This window comes from Periplaneta americana, chromosome 3 (genome assembly GCF_040183065.1).
Source record: "Periplaneta americana isolate PAMFEO1 chromosome 3, P.americana_PAMFEO1_priV1, whole genome shotgun sequence".
NCBI lineage: Eukaryota > Metazoa > Arthropoda > Insecta > Blattodea > Blattidae > Periplaneta > Periplaneta americana.
In genome coordinates, this window is record NC_091119.1 from 642,133 (window position 1) to 663,755 (window position 21,623).

Here is a 21,623-nt window from a genome sequence, read left to right on the forward strand (position 1 = left end):
TAGGACAGTTAAGTTCACCACCGAGGTGAGTTAAGGCACTCTGGGAATTGTTCATCACCCTCAACATTTCCTCGCAGAGCTGATACCCAACTTCCATCACGTGACTGCAGTCCACATGGCTTCATCACAGCACTTTGTGAACTGATAACTGAAAGTGAGCAGCTGCCCATTGCACTTCTATTGGAATCTGAGTTATTACTCATGTCATACGTACCATGAACCAGTCAATGGTGCAGCAGCTGACCAGCGAAGGGTACGTGCGCAGTCGGCTGCGGAAGGACGCGCCCACAGGACTGAAGCACAGCATCAAGTGCAGCTTCTGCTTGGTGCGGGCGATGAAGAAGGAGAACACTGCCAGCGCACTGATGTCCAGCTTCCTGTTCCCCCCCTGCGCAGCCAGCCTCACAAGCTGCAATAAACAACACGGCAAGATTTAAACTCACACATTCAGCAGCCTCCCTGTGCAAGTGCTGATCTCACTCACCTCCAAAATTTCTTGTTGTTCATCTATTGCGTATATATTTGGGACTTCGCCGGAATTCAATAGAGAGTCGATATCCTGCAGAAATGCCTCTTCTTTCATTTGGCCTTCAGTGATCAGGAATGTTGTCTCCTTCCCAAACCCACCAGCTTGTTTGAGTACGCCCTTCAAATCCTCCCTCCATTCGTTCAGTCCTGAAATCATGCAGCATGTCACCCAAGTTCTTTTTAGGCGCTACAGCCCGTGAAGGGCCTAGACTGACCAGCCGGCTGCTGGCCTCACGCCCACATGCCGAAGCAGAGGTGGACGATCATCCAACCAGAATTAAGGTGTCGTGTGGTTAGCACGATGATCACCCCAGCCGTTATAGCTGGCTTTTGCAACCGGATTTTCGCTACCTATCGTAGCTCCCCAAGTGCATCACGATGCTGGGTGGGCACCGGTCCTATACACTGGCCGAAATTTCATGAGAAAATTTCTTCCTCCATGAGGACTCGAACTACCGCGCATTCCGTAACGCGAGTCCTAGGCAGAATGTCTTAGACCACGATGCCACGGCATGGGACTTCAACAATTAAATAAACAGTTCTCAGGAAATAGGTTCGTTGAGGTTTGTCAAAAAATACACGATAGAACACATACCGCTACTCAATGTACTTAATTCAATTGACTAAGTCGTGAGTATCATGTTACTAATGACAGCTCATTGAATTCCATTCTCAATTCCTGTGAAGTTATTTTTTTTAATCTCTGCTCCAAAAGTTTATGTTTACTTCTGTGACAGAGCTAACCTCCACTTCAGCAGTACCTAACTGAATGAGCTGGCATTGACAAGTTTCGAACCTCAGTTCCTTCTTTTATGTTTTTTCTTCCACAGCATCAGCAAATTACAAATTAAGTAGAAATTATCATTGGTCGCACTGTTCACTGAACAGAGGAAAAAGCAATTGAAGTGGTGAGATCAATAACCATTCAAATCCATTTCTGGCCATTCATTTTTTGCAAATTTGAAATTAAATTTCGGATATTTCCACAAGTGTTACAACTTTAAAAGTTGGTATACTACTTTGTCTTGATCTCGAAAACAACCAGAAATATTATGTGCAAAAAATAATAAATAGGTAAGATATAAAAAAACGTTTTTATTTGATTTTTCTCGAAACTTGTGTCAATGGACTTTAATGGTTATTGATCTCACTGCTTCAATTTATTACTAGACAGTAGCAGTAAATAAAAATATAAGAGCATTCTTTGCAGCATAACATTTTGCTATCTCCTATCACAAGCAGAATAGACATTACACGCAGTCATGGGGATTGCATCAAATCTCCTAATACTTTTTTTTTCCCAATATGGAGGAGTGGCTGAAGACTAGCACAGCACCTCTAGTGGACTTATTCTGCACTAAGTCTCTAAATGCGACTTATTAAGTCCATGTAGTCACACTTCTTTAGACACTGTGACTAGGTATGTGATGAACTGATGACATATCGTGACTAGGTGTGTGTTGACATATCGTGACTAGGTGTGTGTGGGAACATATCGTGACTAGGTGTATGTGGGAACATATCGTGACTAGGTGTGTGTTGACATATCGTGACTCGGTGTGTGTGGGAACATATCGTGACTAGGTGTGTGATGACATATCGTGACTAGGTGTGTGTTGACATATCGTGACTAGATGTATGTGGGAACATATCGTGACTAGGTGTGTGTTGACATATCGTGACTAGGTGTGTGTGGGAACATATCGTGACTAGGTGTGTGTTGGCATATCGTGACTAGGTGTGTGTGGGAACATATCGTGACTAGGTGTGTGTTGACATATCGTGACTAGGTGTGTGTGGGGAACATATCGTGACTAGGTGTGTGATGACATATCGTGACTAGGTGTGTGTGGGAACATATCGTGACTAGGTGTGTGTTGACATATCGTGACTAGGTGTGTGTGGGAACATATCGTGACTAGGTGTGTGTGGGAACATATCGTGACTAGGTGTGTGATGACATATCGTGACTAGGTGTGTGTGGGAACATATCGTGACTAGGTGTGTGTTGACATATCGTGACTAGGTGTGTGTGGGAACATATCGTGACTAGGTGTGTGTGGGAACATATCGTGACTAGGTGTGTGTGGGAACATATCGTGACTAGGTGTGTGTGGGAACATAACGTGACTAGGTGTGTGTGGGAACATATCGTGACTAGGTGTGTGTGGGAACATATCGTGACTAGGTGTGTGTGGGAACATATCGTGACTAGGTGTGTGTGGGAACATATCGTGACTAGGTGTGTGTGGGAACATATCGTGACTAGGTGTGTGTGGGAACATAACGTGACTAGGTGTGTGTGGGAACATAACGTGACTAGGTGTGTGTGGGAACATATCGTGACTAGGTATGTGGTGACATATCGTGACTAGGTGTGTGGTGACTCGGTCTGGTCCACCTCCAAGAAGAGTAGCTGCTGCCATGTGTATGCCAGTCATCACACCACACCATTTTCAGTGAACACTACAGAAATAATGAAAATGAGATGATGAAGAAAAACCACAAATACAACTCCGCCATCACCAGGATTCCAACCTGGGCCTGCAGTCCCCGCCAACTGAGCTGCTCAATGCCCAGTTCTCCCTTTCTGCACCAAACAGTTTATTCACTGAATTCTCAAGAAAGCAGGCAACATAAACCAGACTTACCGTAGTTTTTAGCAATTTCTGGTTGGAAGAAGACAGTGCCCTGAATGACAGAGGCCAGTTTGGTGAGGGACTGCCTGCCCGAGCCTCCCACCCCCACCAGCAGGCCACAACCACACGGGATGGCGATCATGCGACAAATGCGTGCCAGGTGCTCCAGGGCATATCTGCAACCAGAGTGATATAGTCTCAAGTCACACAGACATCAGAGCGTGTTGGAGGTTGGAGTCCAATGCTATTAGGGGCAGTATCTTAATTTCTTCAGAGTATACTTACGTCATTTCCTGAGAAATTTTTATAATATTCTACTAGTAGCTTCCTCATATTATGTGAAAGAAATGAACTCTCACAAAAAAGACATTTTTCTTTAAGTGTGGCTTTGGTCTATCTCATTTTTACCCCTCCAGTCAATAAAACGATTTTTGTTGAATTGTCTGTCTATTACCGTGGCCTACATAACGACAGAACCTTTGTTACATGATAAATAGGGTTGCCAACTTTCAACATTTAAAATAAGGGTTGAAGCAGTGGAGACAATTTGTAGGATAGAAACTTTGTAGTACTGTTGCTATTACGCACATATAACTTCAAATATCAGACTCTATCGGTAAACTGGCTTCATATGGGTGAACGTCGAGAAGGTCAAGCACCCATTAGTAAAATACCCACAGTTGTAAAGAAACACATTTGGACTGCATAATATAACTTTCGTTATTCAAAAGAGCATAAGCAAAACAGTGCGGTATGCATGCAACTGTGCCGTGTTTATCAATACCATACATATTTTACTACAAAATCCATTTTCTTCATTACCATATGAAAATAAACAGAAAGTAAGTTACCTATACGGGAAGACTAACTCTGGATTTGAATATAAATATGGAAATAAAAGGTTCCAATAAAGTGTGCCGAGGTCGAAAATTAAATTGGGGCATTTATGTAAAAGAACAAATGGATTTGTGGATGCGATATTAAAAATTATTTCTGTTTTTCTTGTATATTTTTTGGTGCTAACTGGCATTCGTCTAACAAAAGTGTGGCAGATTTAGAAAAAAAAAAAAAAAAGAAAGAAAGAAAAGTTCTCCGGTAGCATGATCCCCAATTTCAGCCAGCATGTCATTGAACTCTGATGAAGATAAAGACAGGAAAATATTGAAATCAAGGACAGAAGACTTGTCGGCAGCTCAAGGAGAACGATCACCAATGTTGCAGGGCATCGCCAGCAGCAGTGTCATTGGAGAGTGGAATTGTCTTTTATACGTTTGCCATTTCTTCACCTTCAATAATCTTTTCTGTTTCAATCATGATGACTCAGCATGAGAAAGGCTATATCTTCTGGGCATAGAAAAAAACTCTTTTTTCTTGAGCTGTGCATTACTCAACTTGCTAATTGCATAATGTTAATTTTACTTTGCCCTAATGAAGACCCAGGCGAAAATTTACTGCAGCAGTCTTTGTGTTTTGTTTGCGACTTAATAACTATTAGGCACATGGCTTAATTCAACAAAACAAAATTCGTCTGTCCATTCTGCTTCCTCTTCTTACTCAATGACATAATGTTCAGCTCGTCTTCTCTAAATGATACAAAAGCACCCGTTCACTACTGATTAACAAGATTAAAGATAAAAAATTATCAGGAGCATACATACAAGCATACAAGAATGACAACGCTCCTGCTATCCCGTGGGTAAAATACATGCAAGAAAATCGATACAATACAACTATCGGTAGATGACAGTATCAAGGAATCAATCGATAACACAGATCACACCGCACCTGGTGGTCATGACACAAACTACCTACATCTTAAATAAAGCGGCAAATTTAAAAGACAGAAAAACCGATATCATGACTACTTGATTGATTACTTTCACTGTTTTTTTTATTTGGCTGCTTTGATGACGGGCCAACTGCGAGAAGGCTTGAATTCTGTATCATTATTTAATACGTGAATGCAATACTCAACAGCGTTTCATTCAGAACACACCACCTAGTTAATCGTGTGCCTCATGTCAATTAAAGTACAATCAGTAAGGCTCACATCCACACGCCTCAGCAGAGTTGCTGAACCAGTCGGGGATTATCATATCATCTCCAGCAGTAATAGTTGGTTCACTAGTTACCATAGCTCCCAATTCTGGGTGAGCACTGGTCCCATGTGCTGGCCGAGTTTCATGAAAAAATTTCTTCTCCCATGAGGACTGAAACCAGCACTCACTGTTGTTGTTGTTGTTTTCTAATGCCAGGCGTTTGACAATAAAGTCATTTGACCTCTTACACTCCAATATTTTTTAGTTAAATGGCAAGTTGTAGCCGATTTAAGTGAACACCATATTTTAACGTTTTGGTGGCTACTTCATTCACACACAACCCCCAGAATGTCTGGAGGACCACACCTGCTGTTGGTCAACGGGTCCGCTGGACCTAGCTGGGAGATCTTGCTGATCACTCACTGTGCTGCAACAACTACAGTAAGCTTAATAACTGGACAGTTCGAGTACACGAATTTCAAGACTGCCACGAGCTGAGATTCTTACTCTGTATGTAATTATATACAGTGAGATTATTAATTATGAGCTATATTCAAGAAAGCCACGATTTTTTATTACATACAATAAGAGAAAACAATTGAAGTCATTACGTCGTAAGGGGAAATCTAATTTACAGTCAGGCTACAAATGAAGTGGAATCATTTTAATTTGAACTCAAAGCATTGGAATGATCTTAAATTCTGATTCAAGCAAAAACATACTGTTTAGGAGTTAACCTTGGTATTATTCACTGAAAAAAAATGTGAAAGTTGTTGACAGACAACTTAAGCCCATGATGAAATAAGCTTACATTACATTAGTTACATCTGACTGCATTGCAAAATATACATTCATTTTATTTGTAGTTTTTCACCCCATGAGAACCTGAAGGTGACGTAACACTGTAGCACAATCTTGCCCTTTTCATTTATGTATTGGTACCTATAACTCATTGGAAATAAGGAATACTGGTAAGCAAAAATCTTAAAATCACTTAAAGAACAACTTGTAGAAACAGACATGGCACTTCCTGGCTGGACTACAAGACGAATCTTGACGTTGGATCACTGCCCATCCATATTTATTATGCATTATAATTTCCTTTAGAATTAAGCAAATGCTTCTAACGAAAATTCAAATAAACATTCCACGAATTGATAGAATCCAGCAACACAGATCAATGTGTGCTAGAAATGTAACATCTAGTAGTGCTGTATGTTTAGTGGGAAATGAATGAAAGAACATGCACGGCATTCAATTATGCAATTACAAAAGTAGCTACAAGGTGTTGCAAAAAAAAGGTATTCAAAGTGAATAATGTATGTAGGCCTATACACTTACATCAGAGTGTCGTCATATGGAGTAGGTAGTTGTGTAAGGATGGCTATTTCAGTACTCAAATATTGTACGCCGGCTTTGACTGGTGTTTCAATGATCGAAAAAATCAACATCTCAAGTGCAAGCAAAGACATGTGCCATGAGTCACACCTTCCAATTCCTTCAGTTAACAGAGAAATACGACAGTTATATTTCCTGTGTTTGACTAGGCATGGCACCCTGTCTGTGCTTTTGCTGCAAAATATCCATCATCTTCCATCAAGGAAAGCACATGCTCACAGGCAGCCGAGAAACGAACATGCATGCATGTGTGTGTACACACTTTACCTGAACAGGACGATATCCAGTTTGGTTTTGTGTGTAGCATTGTACTCTTCCATAGCGGACTCCGCGACTTTGATGAAGGCGTCTATCGACAGTATTTCCTCGTACCGCTTCTCTTCATCGGTGGCATCCACATCCATGAAGTTGCCGAACATCAGCTGCTTCAGAGAATCTTCCGTAACCTACAAGCAAAACAAGCACTCAGGTCGTGTTTCAGAGTTGTGTACAGGCGACAGCTGTTGTCAAGCTACTCACCACGCCATTGTCCATTGGGAGTGTGTCTAGCGATGCGTCGAAGTTCTCCTTGAAGTGTTCCTTCACGCAGCTCCTGAGTCTGTTATACAACCACTGTCGGTCAATCTCATCGACAAGGCGATCATAGAAAACGCGCAGAATTTCGTGCACCCAAAGCCTGAAATTACCAACACAAAGCAAGTAAGCTATGGTCAATGAAATCATGCACAATTGAAACCACGAATATTTTATTTTATTTGTTTATGAACAAATGAGGCGAAGCCCAATTACAATGTTTATTGTAACGCGCGGTTTTTGGCCCAGGGGGTCCGTGACCCTCTCGGGTCGTGCGTAACTACGAAATCGTTATTGGATGGTGGATAAATCAATAAACCAATATGGTTCACCAATACAAATGGCCATTTTAATAACAATCCTAAAAATATTATTAAAACTAATAGACAAATATAAATAATTGAACTTTTGTGCACAGGCAGAAGGCACCGAAATCAGCATAACCCAACCAAGCATCCATACAACACAGCTCACACCAGGAAGAATATAATGCTATCAATCATAACCCAAATCAACAATGGCATACAACGGACGAAAAGGTCCCGGGGAAAAGCACGCGAAATATAATGGCAACTGTTTGGTGGCCGCTCGCTCCAGTTTACACCAAAAGTTTGTGCACATCCCGCGGAGCAAACACAGGTTATCCACTGGGGCTGTCTCCTGTACCATGCGGCACCTCAGTCTGCTTCTAGTTCAACAGCTGAAGAATTGAACTAAATGTCTGAAATGTTGCGACTCATTATAAGCAGCCTCAAACGGTTTTTAAATTCTACTGGAAGGGGATGGTCGTAAGTGGATCCCAATGCTCTTATTTGCGAGAAAAGATTTTCAAGCCAGTCTTGGTTCAGTCTAGCAGTTAAGATGTAGCTTTTCTGAGATCAGAAAAACAACCTAATAAAGATCTAATGGACTTCATAAAACCTTTCTGAAAAGGAAGCAGTGAAGTGTTCTGCCAACTCTCATTTTTCACACATGGTATGAAATTTCCTTACATGAAAGTTCATTTTTTGTCAAATTCTTGCATTGCGTTTGCATTATAAATAAAACAGCACTTAATATGCCGGGCCTGGAAACCTTGGAGCTGACAGTGATGGTAAGGGGATTCCTACGCTTTGCGGAGTGTCAAGGCTCTGCTTATATCTGCTCTTGTCCATTTTAGCTTCATTTTTGTCACCAACAAGTTCTTGATCTGATTTTCTGTAAAAATTTTCCTCAAAACAAGGGAAACTCTCTCTTTTTACCTTTGCATTAATTCTGTTGCCGTATATGTTTACTTTTCCTGCTCAGAGCCAAGGTCAGTGACTTACTTTTAAGTTTTAACCTATTCATTTCAGTCTGCATTTGTTTATCTTTCCCTAATTTGTCAAATGTCTTTTTGAGTCACTAGTGCTATGTGTAATTGTACTAACATCAAACTTCTTCTTGGGTGACAATGTCTTCAATCTCTCAAGCCCTCGCTTTCTTGAATCTCGATTAATCTGCCTTGTCTGTCTGTCACTCTGGCTGGTGTGAAGCTGAAGCCTCTATATTCATCTTGTTTGGTATGTCCAGATGCAATGACGGAATGGCAGAAATTTTAAGCATCTTTTTAGGTTTAACGTTCAAGAGCTCGGCTTTCAGGTCCCTGTCATAATGAACACTACACACGTGGCATTTTTAATGTTGATTTTGTCTTTCCTTCTGCAAGCATGAATCCATTGCTTACAAACACTGCTATCCTTGGAAAGGTGTGGTGAATCAAATCTGAACCTTTACGCTTACGATTATAATTTTTACACGAAAATACTGCACAACCGGGCATGGTAAATAATGCAATATGTTTCTAAACACAAAATATTTACAATAAACTAATTAACTTAATAGCACGTGGGCTAACTTAAATACATAACCTATATACTACGATTAGAAAACACGTGAAAGCACGAATTTACAACAGTAACCACTATAAATAAAATTCAGTTCATTATAACAAATTACGTTATTTGGAAATATTCCACTATGAGTGCAGATTTGTCACATTTAGGGCACACGTAACCAGAATCACTGGTAGAAAACTACTTATAGCTTGGTTTTAATTCACATTGCCAATGTTTTGCTTCCTCGTATCTGCGCACAGCCGTATGAGCTCCTCCTGGCGAAGCCTATTAGCCACAGTAATGCTGGACACATGCTTCCCCTCAAACCATATAACATACTATTAGGACTGTCATGTGGCAGACCTACGATTTCTTTGACTGTGCTTCTTAAAATTGTGTCTATATCATCTAGGAACGTGGACTTGACTTTTGATAGAGGTGTGCATTGTAAGGGATATACAGGGTGTTTCAGAAACATTGGGGGCATGTTTCTCACATCAAAACAAGAAAAAAAGTTCACATAAACATATGTCCGAAAATCCTTAGTTTTTTTAGTTATTAATGAAAGAACATAATGAAACATCTATTACATACTGTCAGCTTGGTAGCAAGTGTTGCAATTTTAATCAATTCAGAAACTCATAACAATGAAAGTCTACGTTCAACGCGTTTCAAGGTACAATCCAACAACTTAACTTAAGTTTTTAACCGATAATAATAATTAATTTTGTTAGATAATCGAATGATGTTATCTGCTGATGCACCCATTGCATCCTAGATTTGTTATGTGCTGCCAAGGAAACTTGTTTACTACAGTCATTTGTCATTTGAACATTTGTTATGAGTATATGAGTTGTGCCTTACATACAATATTTTTTTTTATTTTAGTAGGTTATTTTACGACGCTTTATCAACATCTATGGTTATTTAGCGTCTGAATGAGGTGAAGGTGATAATGCCAGTGAAATGAGTCCGGGGTCCAGCACCGAAAGTTACCCAGCATTTGCTCAAATTGGGTTGAGGGAAAACCCCCGAAAAAACCTCAACCAGGTAACTTGCCCCGACCGGGGATCGAACCCGGGCCACCTGGTTTCGCGGCAGACGCGCTGACCGTTACTCCACAGGCGTGGACTACATACAAATATACATAACTGAATAGATGTAAAAGCAAGCACAATGTGCATCCAGCAACTTACTTGATGAAAACCTTCTTGGTCTCTGCACTTTCCTTCTTCAGGAGGGAGCACCCATATATGACCCTAGACAAGTCCCTCAAGTTGAAGAGATAGTGCGACTTGGCTGGGGTGGGCAGCAGATCGTGCCTCGCTGCTTGGTAGACGTCCAGGGTTGCATTCACTATGCAAGTCACTGCTTGCATCACATCGACTGCAAAACCATTTCTCTGAAAATCACATGAGCATGTTGCTTGAAACTGCCTCATAGAACGAAGTGCGTGCTCCTACATGTGGCATGCCGAAATACTGACAAGGCCCAGTGCTAGTGATGAAGTCCACTTACACCTTGGCAAGACAACAGTTCCATGGTTTACAAGTGGATTTTGGGTGAAAATAATGATTCATTTTTTTTTTTTTTTTTCCAATACAGTATTTGGTTTTCCACCTTTAAAATTGTATATCACATAAGACTGTACTAAAATTGCATCCAATTTAATTTATTGTTAGATATTTTGAGAAGGGATATACAACTTTTAATTTCGGTGCTCATTCTTCAGACATTTAAGGATATTGGGCGTAATATATATATATAAATTTTTTATTTTTCAAATTTATTCTTTGATGTTTTCTTTTTAAAATGGCATATCACATATGATTACACTAAGATTATATTTTAACGCCCTGATGGTCAACCCAATATTTTTAGGACTCCACTGGATCTTATGGGTTGTTTCATTAATAAGATACAGACACAATGTACCTACCACAAACACAATATGTAATTGAATGCTACAGATAAATACCATTTAAGAAGCATAATAAATACGAGGCCGAGCATCCCCACTCCAACATGGATCTGCCATGAAACACATCACCACCCCATACAAAAGCTCAATCCCTCAATTGATTGTCCCTATCACACACGCCATCCAGACTACAAAATCCACTCATACAACCATTATGGTTGGACCGATGTCCTGTACTTGGCAACTTTACCGACAACCTTGCTGCACTGCACTGTTGCCATGGGACGAGTGCCAGTCTGTTTCATCAAAATACGCAATATGACACACATCATCCAAGTATCATGTTCCAAATTGCAGTAAGCCAGCTATTAATATTCACACTCTGTCCCTCTGCAGAGGATCACGCCAGCAACTAGTCCATGCAGAAACAGCAGTCACCATTTTGGTTGTCCAACACATGGGGAAACTAAAAGTACCAATCAGCAAATTTCCAATATGGCGGATAAGGAGTTGGCAAACCTAGTAACCACTGACAATCCACCTTCCGAAACCACGCAAGCCTCGTACAGTACATTACTGAGTTGAAGACTAGCACAGCTGCCTCACCAACTTCGGTCCTCTGAACTCCGATGTATACATTGCGGCGATCAGGCACTAAATGCCCATTTGTGTAATTCACTCCTGATTTCAATGCGTCTCAGTAGAGGGTCGAGCTGTCACTCTTGGTTTCCGATGCCTCTATATGGACAGTCGAACTGTGACTCCTGGATTCCGATGCATCTATCTCGAGGTTCGAACTTTGACTAACTCCTGATTTTCAATGCGTCTAAGCTGAGGGTTGAGCTGTCACTACTGGATTCCGATGTATCTATGTCGAGGGTCGAACAATGACTCTTGGATTTCGATGCGTCTATGTCGAGGGTCGAACAATGACTCTTGGATTTCGATGCGTCTATGTCGAGGGTCGAACAATGACTCTTGGATTTCGATGCGTCTATGTCGAGGGTCGAACAATGACTCTTGGATTTCGATGCGTCTATGTCGAGGGTCGAACAATGACTCTTGGATTTCGATGCGTCTATGTCGAGGGTCGAACAATGACTCTTGGATTTCGATGCGCCTATGTCGAGGGTCGAACAATGACTCTTGGATTTCGATGCGTCTATGTCGAGGGTCGAACAGTGACTCTTGGATTTCGATGCGTCTATGTCGAGGGTCGAACAATGACTCGGATTTCGATGCGTCTATGTCGAGGGTCGAACAATGACTCTTGGATTTCGATGCGCCTATGTCGAGGGTCGAACAATGACTCTTGGATTTCGATGCGTCTATGTCGAGGGTCGAACAGTGACTCTTGGATTTCGATGCGCCTATGTCGAGGGTCGAACAATGACTCTTGGATTTCGACGCGTCTATGTCGAGGGTCGAACAATGACTCTAGGATTTCGATGCGTCTATGTCGAGGGTCGAACAATGACTCTTGGATTCCGAACTGTCTATGCCGAGGGTCGAGTTGTCACTGAACCCACTCGAGAAACCCATGCAGGGGAAGGGAGAAAACCGTCACACAAATCAAACAAGTCAATAGCATACATCGCCTTGAACCCAATAATGGAACATTAGACCTGTATAATAGACACATGCTTCCTAGCACTAGAAAAATGGAAACCTCTAGTGTAAGTAAAACGAACTACAAGGAACATACTAAAACCAACAGAAAAAATAAAGCAATTAACAGTAAATATAAATCAAACAGAAATAAAGGAATAAAAAAATTAGGAAAAAGGATGGTGGCATCAAAATATCCATGGTAATTTTTCCTTTTTCTGAGCAGTGTGAGTAGTATATGCACCTTTTCTCAGCTTCTGTTCAATCTATTAGTCTGTAATTGTTTGTTTTGATGTTTTACATGTATTGTACTGATATAATGTTTCTGAAATTTACTAAATTCTGAATATGTTTCAGGAGATAACATACTGAAAATCGTTGAAAACATACACAAATGGGGAAAACATTATTTCTTTGTAAGTAAACAAATTAAAGAAAAACTATTGTCGCAGCATGAAGTCAAGTTATGTGCTGTCTAGCTTCAACAGTTCCTTAAATTAACATTGTCAAGATAGGCAATTCAGATCTTTATCAAATTATAACAGGGAGAACAAACACCAGGGCAGAGAGACTGGGCTTGACTTGGTGTAGATTACGAATTGCATGTAGGAAGGATATCTACAGCCACAGAGTATGAGTATGTCCCAAATCAGACAGCCTAAGAAAATCTTGAATCTGAATATACAGTATACGAAGCTTATAAAAATATGTAGTTCGCTTACTGCAAGTAGTTGAAAAAGTTAAGCGAATCCTTGTTTGTAGTGAAGTAGGCATGGGAAGCACAGACTGTTCTGTTTCAACAGCTCACATTATACCGGATGTGATGCAAGGTCATGCGGGTTCACCAAGACTCCATGAAAGACAGACCTGCATGGACTTACAGATGGTAAATAATAATGCTCAATTATCCAGCAAAAACTGCTTCTCAATTTCCAATAGTTTGGAATTTATGATCTTCTAAACCAACTGCAACAAGGTGGAAGATAACAGAACGGAAACCAGCTGCAGGTCTACTGGCATCGAACCACAGTTCCTTAGTAAGACTTTATTGAAAACCTTTCTAGATAACAAGAATCATTTAAGGTAAGATTTCAAACGATAATTCACAAACATATAACAACAACACATTCACAACTACTTCTAGCACACAGTGTAACACCACTACAAACCCAGGACCATTGGTACTGAGCAAGCAACATATAACAACAACACATTCACAACTACTTCTAGCACACAGTGTAACACCACTACAAACCCAGGACCATTGGTACTGAGCAAGCATTCATTAATTTAACTCCAAAGTAGAAAGCATCACAGGCAATTTCACAATCCCACACCAAAGGAAGCATCCCTGTTGTTACTCCATCCTCACCACCAGCATCAGCTGGAAGTATTTTCTATCTCTAGCTATCACAATGTCTTGTTTACCGATGCGTACACTGTATACTAATTCTCTGTATTTTGTATATTTCTATTTGAGCCATTTTGTGCGAAAGTCACAGACTGGGATCGATTTCAGCACTTTCCTTGACGTTCACACACAGGAAGGTATTACTTAAGGTATGGTCACACATGCTGCAGTACAGAAAACTGCGCAACTCTGGTACTGCGACGTGGTGCGACCCGAAAAGTAGCGGCTGCCGAACCTGCTGCGTGCAGCTTAAGAGTAGCAATGTGTGAACAAGGTTCTCAGGGTTGCAGCCGCAGCATTTTTTATATTGGTTTTGTTGGAACTTTTGCAGCAGTTGCGACAAGTGTTGCCACCCGAATGTGCCAATGATACTTTTATTGTTTGGATATATTTTAAAGTTAGATGTGGTGAAAATAAATGATTTGTAACAGTTACTAAATGTATAACACAGTCAGAGTATATTTGCTGACAATGTAATTCATTTTTTTTAATTTTCCGTAACATAGTTTGAAACAGGAGGGTTACCAACATTGATTACGTGAATGTGCTGTTGGTTATCATTTGAGTATATAGGCGTTTTTAGTAGCTTTATAGTAAAAATAATGGCAATTTCTGAATACTAGTTACAGTAGGGCAGAAGAGCAAATAGATAAGTAAGCTATCACACGAGTTTCATAATCCAAACTCCAATGAGATCACAACCGCAAAATGAATTGCATACTGAAAAGTCAATATGGAGATGGAAAGCTGCAGCTAGACTGCGGTTCAAAAGTAGCGCCTTGTGTGTGAACAGACTCGCGACCTCCAGTTGCAACTTTTGCAGCGCTTGGGTTGCGCAGCACGAAAAATAGCGTGCAGAGCGCAACTTTTCCAGCTGCAGTACAAAAGTAGCGACGCGTGACCGTACCTTTGCACTTGCCAGTAATGAGAACTGGTGCTTCTGTCCTCGTGGATACAAACTGAAAGCTGACCATTCACTTTCTTGCAGCTACTTCCAGAAGGTCAGATAACTGACTCTACAGTAATGCATTTTTGTATGCAAAGTTTATTATTAATATGAATGAGCTTGTCGTGTTTGTACAGGATTTATTCAGGTGCTCCCTGGTCAATTACCTCCTTCCAAAAGTACAATTCGTGATATTTTGAACAGATTTCAATCTGCTGATTCAGTGCAAAAGAAAAAACACGGACAGTTCTAACAGAGGACAATTTAGTGCACATCTTGAAAGGTCGCCAACAAAATCACTCCCGAAATTAGCACAACAGTGTCTTCTGCACATAACGCAACAAAATTGTTAAAACTGAAGCCTTGCAAGTAGGCTGACCATACGTATGCCCCATCACTTGAGTAAAAATGTCACTTTTGTCCTGTTTCTTATATAAATTTTTAAAATATGCTTAAATATTGATCAATAAAAACTTCAGATCAATACTGTTCTATCTGATGGATTTTCTGAAAGGAGCGAAAAATGCCTAGATTTTCAGGATTTTTGTAATGCAGTAGAGTTCATTTTCTGACTACCAGGAAGTACAATACTTCTATTATGGTCGAAGGGGAAATCCTGATTAAGAGTTGAAGCAACGAGAGCTGTGGTACATGTAAGGCACAAGTGTCACACAGAGTGTGATGAAAGACCGAAATTTCTTACGTAAAGTAAAATCATCTAAAAATACTCGTGCAGCCCCACCCCTCTATCAACCTAAATGGTTGGTGTGTGTTCTGTTGCAAGTTCAAGATTTTATCAGCCAAAACAATTGAATGTCTTTTTTTGAGCATATAATCCACTCCTTTCCCGCCTCAAGGAAATACGGTCAGCCTACTTACAAGGCGATCAGTAGCACTGAAGTGTAATTAGCTCACAGCTCGCGTTCCTTTCAGAGGAGGCGTGGTCCCACCTGACTGGTTGTGTAAACACTCACTATTGGTGTTCCACATCACGTACAAGAAATTCAGCATTTTAATTATTGTGAGATTAAGTATCGTATATATTGGTAGAACAAATCAAATCAGAAACATTACAGTGGCCGAACTTAATTGTGTCAATCAGAATGTTTTCTCGATACAACCCCTGTGTAGCCAAGGGAAGATGACATTTCCAGTATCTTCTATGAGGCAGGATTTTCTATACATTTTAAGTAGCAGGTTAACGTACGAGTGCGACAGGCTGCAACGTGCCCAGCCACCGAGAAGCAAAACACTGCGCTAGAAGTCCTGTACATGTGTATGTATTTATTTCCTTATTTATATACATAAGCTAGAACTCGCAACTGTAAACTTCAACCCTCAATTATATTCTGTGTTGCCCCCACTGACAGCTGATTTCAGACTGCAGCCGTTCCAGTAATATTGAGAAAAATTTAATTTGAATACTTACATGAAATATTATTATTATTATTATTATTATTATTATTATTATTATTATTTTGTGTGTTATTATTCGGTTGAGAAGCTTTTGTCATCTAGTCTGCTGTCAAAAAATCTGAAAGTTAGAATTTATAAAACAGTTATATTACCGGTTGTTCTGTATGGTTATGAAACTTGGACTCTCACTTTGAGAGAGGACAGAGGTTAAGGGTGTTTGAGAATAAGGTTGTTACGAAAATATTTGGGGCTAAGAGGGATGAAGTTACACAACACAGAACTGCACGCATTGTATTCTTCACCTGACAGAATTAGGAACATTAAATCCAGACGATTGATGTGGGCAGGGCATGTAGCACATATGGGCGAATCCAGAAATGCTTATAGAATGTTAGTTGGGAAACCAGAGGGAAAAAGACCTTTGGGGAGGCCGAGACGTAGATGGGAGGATAATATTAAAATGGATCTGAGGAAGGTGGGATATGATGATAGAGAATGGATTAATCTTGCACAGGTCAGGGACCGATGGAGGTTGGCAATGAACCTGCGAGTTCCGTAAAAGCCATTTGTAAGTAAGTAACATGAAATAGTTAACGAATCACATTTCAATAATATTGCACAGGCCTTCATTGAATGTATTAATGCTGTGCATACCAAATCATAATTCTTGTGCCCCAAAGAGAGAGGAGAGAGTGTAAAGGGAGAGAATTTAACAATACATTTTTACAACGCACGAGGCAGTCTGCAATTTCTAAACCGTAACTTATTTTAAATTTCAAAACATTAGAATCATCTATAGAGTTTTTAGGATTTCACCAAAATATCTGCAGTGTTACTACAAATAAATCCTTACGATCAGGAGTATAACAACACAGGAGCCCCAACTGCTTGCTTGTCCTGCACTGTACCTTGTGATAGTTCATCAATAAGTGAGGTGGAATATTATCATTCCAGAGGCATACCTTGAGACCAGTAAGGAGGACGTTGGTGAATATCTTCTGCATGCTTTCTTCTGTGAATGGATTGCTGACATAAATGCTGAAGTGACGCAGAGCGCGTTTGTACACATCTTGCCTACTGCTGCCCGGCGGCCTCATAGCAGCGAGGAGCAGAACATCCAACAGCACGATTTTGGTCGTGTCCTTAAGATCGTACCTAAAATAAAGTACGCGATCATTCAATGTCTAAGCCTTGGTCAATGAGTTGAGATATAGAGACAAAATATTTATGGTTGGTTGGTTAGATTAGGTTAAAATATCGCTTACTCCCTGTCATACATTGATAAGCGAAAATAACGACTAGAGTTTCATTTAATATAGGCAAGAAATGACCGAAAACTGATGTCTGGAGCCCTTTCATTCAGGGACAGGACTAAATATATTAGGCAAGCATTCCAGTTTTAATTATCATCTCAAGAAAACCAAGGTGTCATCCTTAAAATTATTTCCCATCAACTATGATGCTTGTGAACATCAAGTGTACGACTTAATACAATAGTGCATCCATCCCAAGTAGAAAAAAAATATGTATTTAATGTTCATGCAGATTTCCTGCAACTAACATCTTGATTTTAACGGACGTCAAAATACAAGAACTGAATGTGACAACACATGATATGGTAAAAGTCCGCACTACATGCAGCATCTTGGTGTATCTGTCATTGGGACAATGAAATCATTTCAAAGATATTTGGAACCACAATTTCCATTCGAGGTTTTTACAAAGTAACAAAATAAAATATTACGGACATTGCAATCATCAGTAATGAAATACGAATTTATCTGGATGCCGTCTTCTGTACAGAATAGTCAGGAGGAGAAACTATTCAACCAAAGACAGAACAGACTTGCCTTGTGATTGTTGCTTCAAATTCATTGTAAGCAAACTCATCTCGAGTTCTTGTAACTAAGTAAAGGAGTCCAGGGAATGGTGTTGCACGTACCAGTGTCCGTGATCGAAGTATTGCCTCAGAAGCTCGATTGCCGGCTGAGCTCCGTAGATTTCTTTCGCTGGCATGTTCATGTCGTCCACAAATATGACGCAGCTTGCGCCCTCAGGTGGCCTGTACAAACCTTTTCTCTTTTTTTGCAATTTGGACAAAATAAGCTCCTGAAAATGAAGATGACCTAACTCAGTAATGCAATATACAGCTTTCAAGTACTGACTGCCCCTCAAGTTATAGAGGCTATTGGAAGTAAAATATGGGAGTAACTTTCAGTAAGTTTTAAACATTGCATAGTCAGCTGATAACGTGTTCTGAAAACAAAGAACTCTATATTGAACAATAAATAAGGAATTTCAGTAGTGGAGCAATTAAAACACATTATTTTGTTGAAAGTTCCTCCCACCCCCAACATGCAATAAATATTTAAAAATTATATTAATAAATTGTAATTACAAAATTTTTACCCATACTTATGAGCAAAGTAGACAGTTCTAAAATGCTAAATAGTGAACTCCCTTCAAGATCTCTCCAGTGACTCGGAGATAGCGTCCCTTGCTGGCCACATGATGAAAGCATTTTCTGTTGTGATGGGATTTTAATGTTGATTAAAGTTCTAACTCCGTTTTAATAAAATATCTCACATTACGTAGCATTGAAATGAAATAGCATATTTTTACCCACCTCTCAAACCAATTAATTTTATGAAGTTTGTGCTCGTAAGAATTTCGGAACTAAAATTAGGGAGAAAAAACAAGGCAGAGTATTATAACTGCTATTCATCTGTTACGTAAGCAGGCATACCTGAGCCTGATTGGCTGTGGTGCGAGTAGCAAATGTGATGAATGCCGGAACATACCGGTGCTCGTCTTCCGACAACTCGTACATCAACATGTTCTGGACACAGAAACTCTTCCCTGTGCCTGTCTCACCAACCAGCAGCATGGGGAAATTGTGCTGAATGTGCAGCTTCATCAAGAACTGGTACCTGCAAGACGAGACAATTGCTGTAGGTACAGACATTAGAATCCTCTTTAGTTCCACAAGCAAACAAAACCAGTGCCATCTCACCTCATCGATTCTGAGGTTGGTACCAGCATCTGCTGGATGTTGATGGTCTCAACAACTTCCTTAGTTTTAAGGACATCTGGCCAATACTTCCAGCTTCCTTTTTGTTTGAAGAAGTAGACATAATCGTAAAGTATTCCTTCTCCAGGGATGGAAATTTCCACCTTGTCAAGGGATTGAGGGATCGAGCAGTCTGGATTGGCACCTGCAAATTACATTCATGATCTGATGTCACAGTTTAGTTGCTGGTAACCAGTTCTCCTTCAGTTGCAAAAACAAGTTACTTAGCTATCTTTTTAAGGTAAAAATGTTTTGCATACTGAAGCTCCCCCTCACCAATATTTTCGCTCCCTTAGTTGCTAAAGTAAAACAATACGAGGTCCTTGTTTTTTTTTTGTGAACAAGTTACTGTGTAAAGAAACAGATGTGATGATTATCGTCCAGTAACTGGTTAAGAATATAATACTGAGAACTTGACAATTAAGTTAGACACTCTTGAATTGGTCTCAGTTTAATTGGTAACCATTTTCAGACTGTGCAATTCATACATTACAGCTTAAAAGATCGTCATTTCTACTAGCCACAGTTCACTATTCAGCATCAATAAATTCGATTAACATCGAGTTTCTACTACTAATCGTTGTTTTGCCTACATTTGTTCCACAGTCGCATAATCTAGAGCCAGAGGCATCTAACAGCATGTCAGTCCTATCAGAAAGTTAGTGGATTTAAATTTATTTATTGAAGTAAATCAATGTTAAGTGATGATATTTCTTGTAATACACAAAGTTGTTCAGATTTGGCCAGATATTACTTCTGGACTCAGCACTCAATACTACAGCAGATCAGCTTGCATAACATCAAACAAAGGCATTATTGCATGTGGATATGAAACGTGCACACCACTATGATCAATTGCTTTGAAGAGTAAACTGTCAGAAATTACCCACTGTTATGTGAAGGATTAGGCATAATAATGAGTTATCCTCGTAGCACAAAGCAGATATGCTTCAATAAATAAGGTAGACCCAAAACCAGGTAAAAGAGACACTGTTTGGTTTTTATTTTATCCCATTAACTGCCTCCCATTGAAGGTAACCCAGAAGAACTCAGTATTCTCTCCTACATGAATTTTACAGAACTAAATGCAGTGTTTTAGCTGGAGATCGTTTCAATGGTGCATGCATTAAGCAAAATGACTGCGCATGAATATTGACACTAGGTTATTGGAAAGAAAGAGATGTGTGCAGTCTATTTAAATTCTTGGAACCAAATGATTTTGCTTGGTACGAGGAAGTTTCCCTGCAAACCAGAAGTGAAAATGCACAGGGAGCTAGTGATGATGAACTAAATCTGGATGAATCACTTCACTTAGTGTTAAGAATTAATCATTTATGTTTCAAATTACATACAAAGTGATTTGTGTTTTGATTTTGTTAAAATCTGTTTAAGATAATAATTTTTGTGTTCTGTCTACCCCTAAGTTGTACTTTTGTATTACCACACAATGTAACACTTGTATCTAAAAGAGGACCATGGACAGCTGTTTTCCCTAAAAAGGATCCATGTAAGTATCACTTTGAACATCAATATCTATATGAAAACTGAAGAAGAACTTAGTTTCTGCTTAGAACTTGATAGAATAAATATGAAAAAGTATTTTTTGTATAATGTTGTTGTTGTTACCTAGCAATGAAGCCATTAGCATTCGTGCTTCTGGGCTGCAGTGTCTTCTGCAGATAGTGCACTGCAAGTCTTCATCTCCTCTTGACTGTTTCTGGGTTCAAGATTAGGGTGTTCCATTTTTTGTTTTCGGCATGTAATTTTGTTTCTTCAATATGAAGGTGTGAAAATTTAGAATCAGGCGCTTTACTGAAGTCATTGGCAGATTTGTCGTTTTCATTTGTTGTATTGTTGTGCCTATCTTGGCAAGTGGATCTGCCAGTTCGTTGCCCTCGATCCCACAGTGTGCTGGGATCCACTGTATGTGAATTGTTTTGTTAAGATTTTGAAGTTGGACTAACATGTTGTAGCAATCCTTTATTTTCTCTGATTTTTTTGTGGCATTTGAGCATATTGCTTGCATTGCAGCTTTGGAATCTGAGAGAATTACTGCTTTGTTGCACTTGTTAATTGGGAGATTCATTAATTGCTGTAGAGCTACGTATGTGTATTGCTCCGTCATAGTTTGTGGTGTTAAGACCTGCTGTTGGGAGGAATTGGGACTTTTTTACTCCCTTTGAAGTGTTCTAACCTAAGCATTTTTTCGTGTTGTATC

At 39.8% G+C, this 21,623-nt stretch overlaps 1 protein-coding gene across 8 annotated transcripts in view; it reads right to left on the reverse strand.

Annotated features, from left to right (window-relative positions):
• Positions 1 to 21,623, reverse strand: part of Dhc62B (Dynein heavy chain at 62B) — a 140,165-nt gene that overhangs the window by 50,030 nt on the left and 68,512 nt on the right. For all 8 annotated transcript variants that reach the window (XM_069819893.1, XM_069819891.1, XM_069819892.1 and 5 more), the window contains 10 exons: positions 19,349 to 19,550; positions 19,082 to 19,265; positions 18,278 to 18,444; positions 17,298 to 17,490; positions 10,230 to 10,435; positions 7,124 to 7,280; positions 6,872 to 7,050; positions 3,180 to 3,343; positions 485 to 675; positions 215 to 409 (listed from right to left, as the gene is read on the reverse strand). In XM_069819893.1, coding sequence (XP_069675994.1) covers positions 215 to 409; positions 485 to 675; positions 3,180 to 3,343; positions 6,872 to 7,050; positions 7,124 to 7,280; positions 10,230 to 10,435; positions 17,298 to 17,490; positions 18,278 to 18,444; positions 19,082 to 19,265; positions 19,349 to 19,550 — 1,838 coding nt within the window. The remainder of the gene's footprint in view (positions 1 to 214; positions 410 to 484; positions 676 to 3,179; positions 3,344 to 6,871; positions 7,051 to 7,123; positions 7,281 to 10,229; positions 10,436 to 17,297; positions 17,491 to 18,277; positions 18,445 to 19,081; positions 19,266 to 19,348; positions 19,551 to 21,623) is intronic.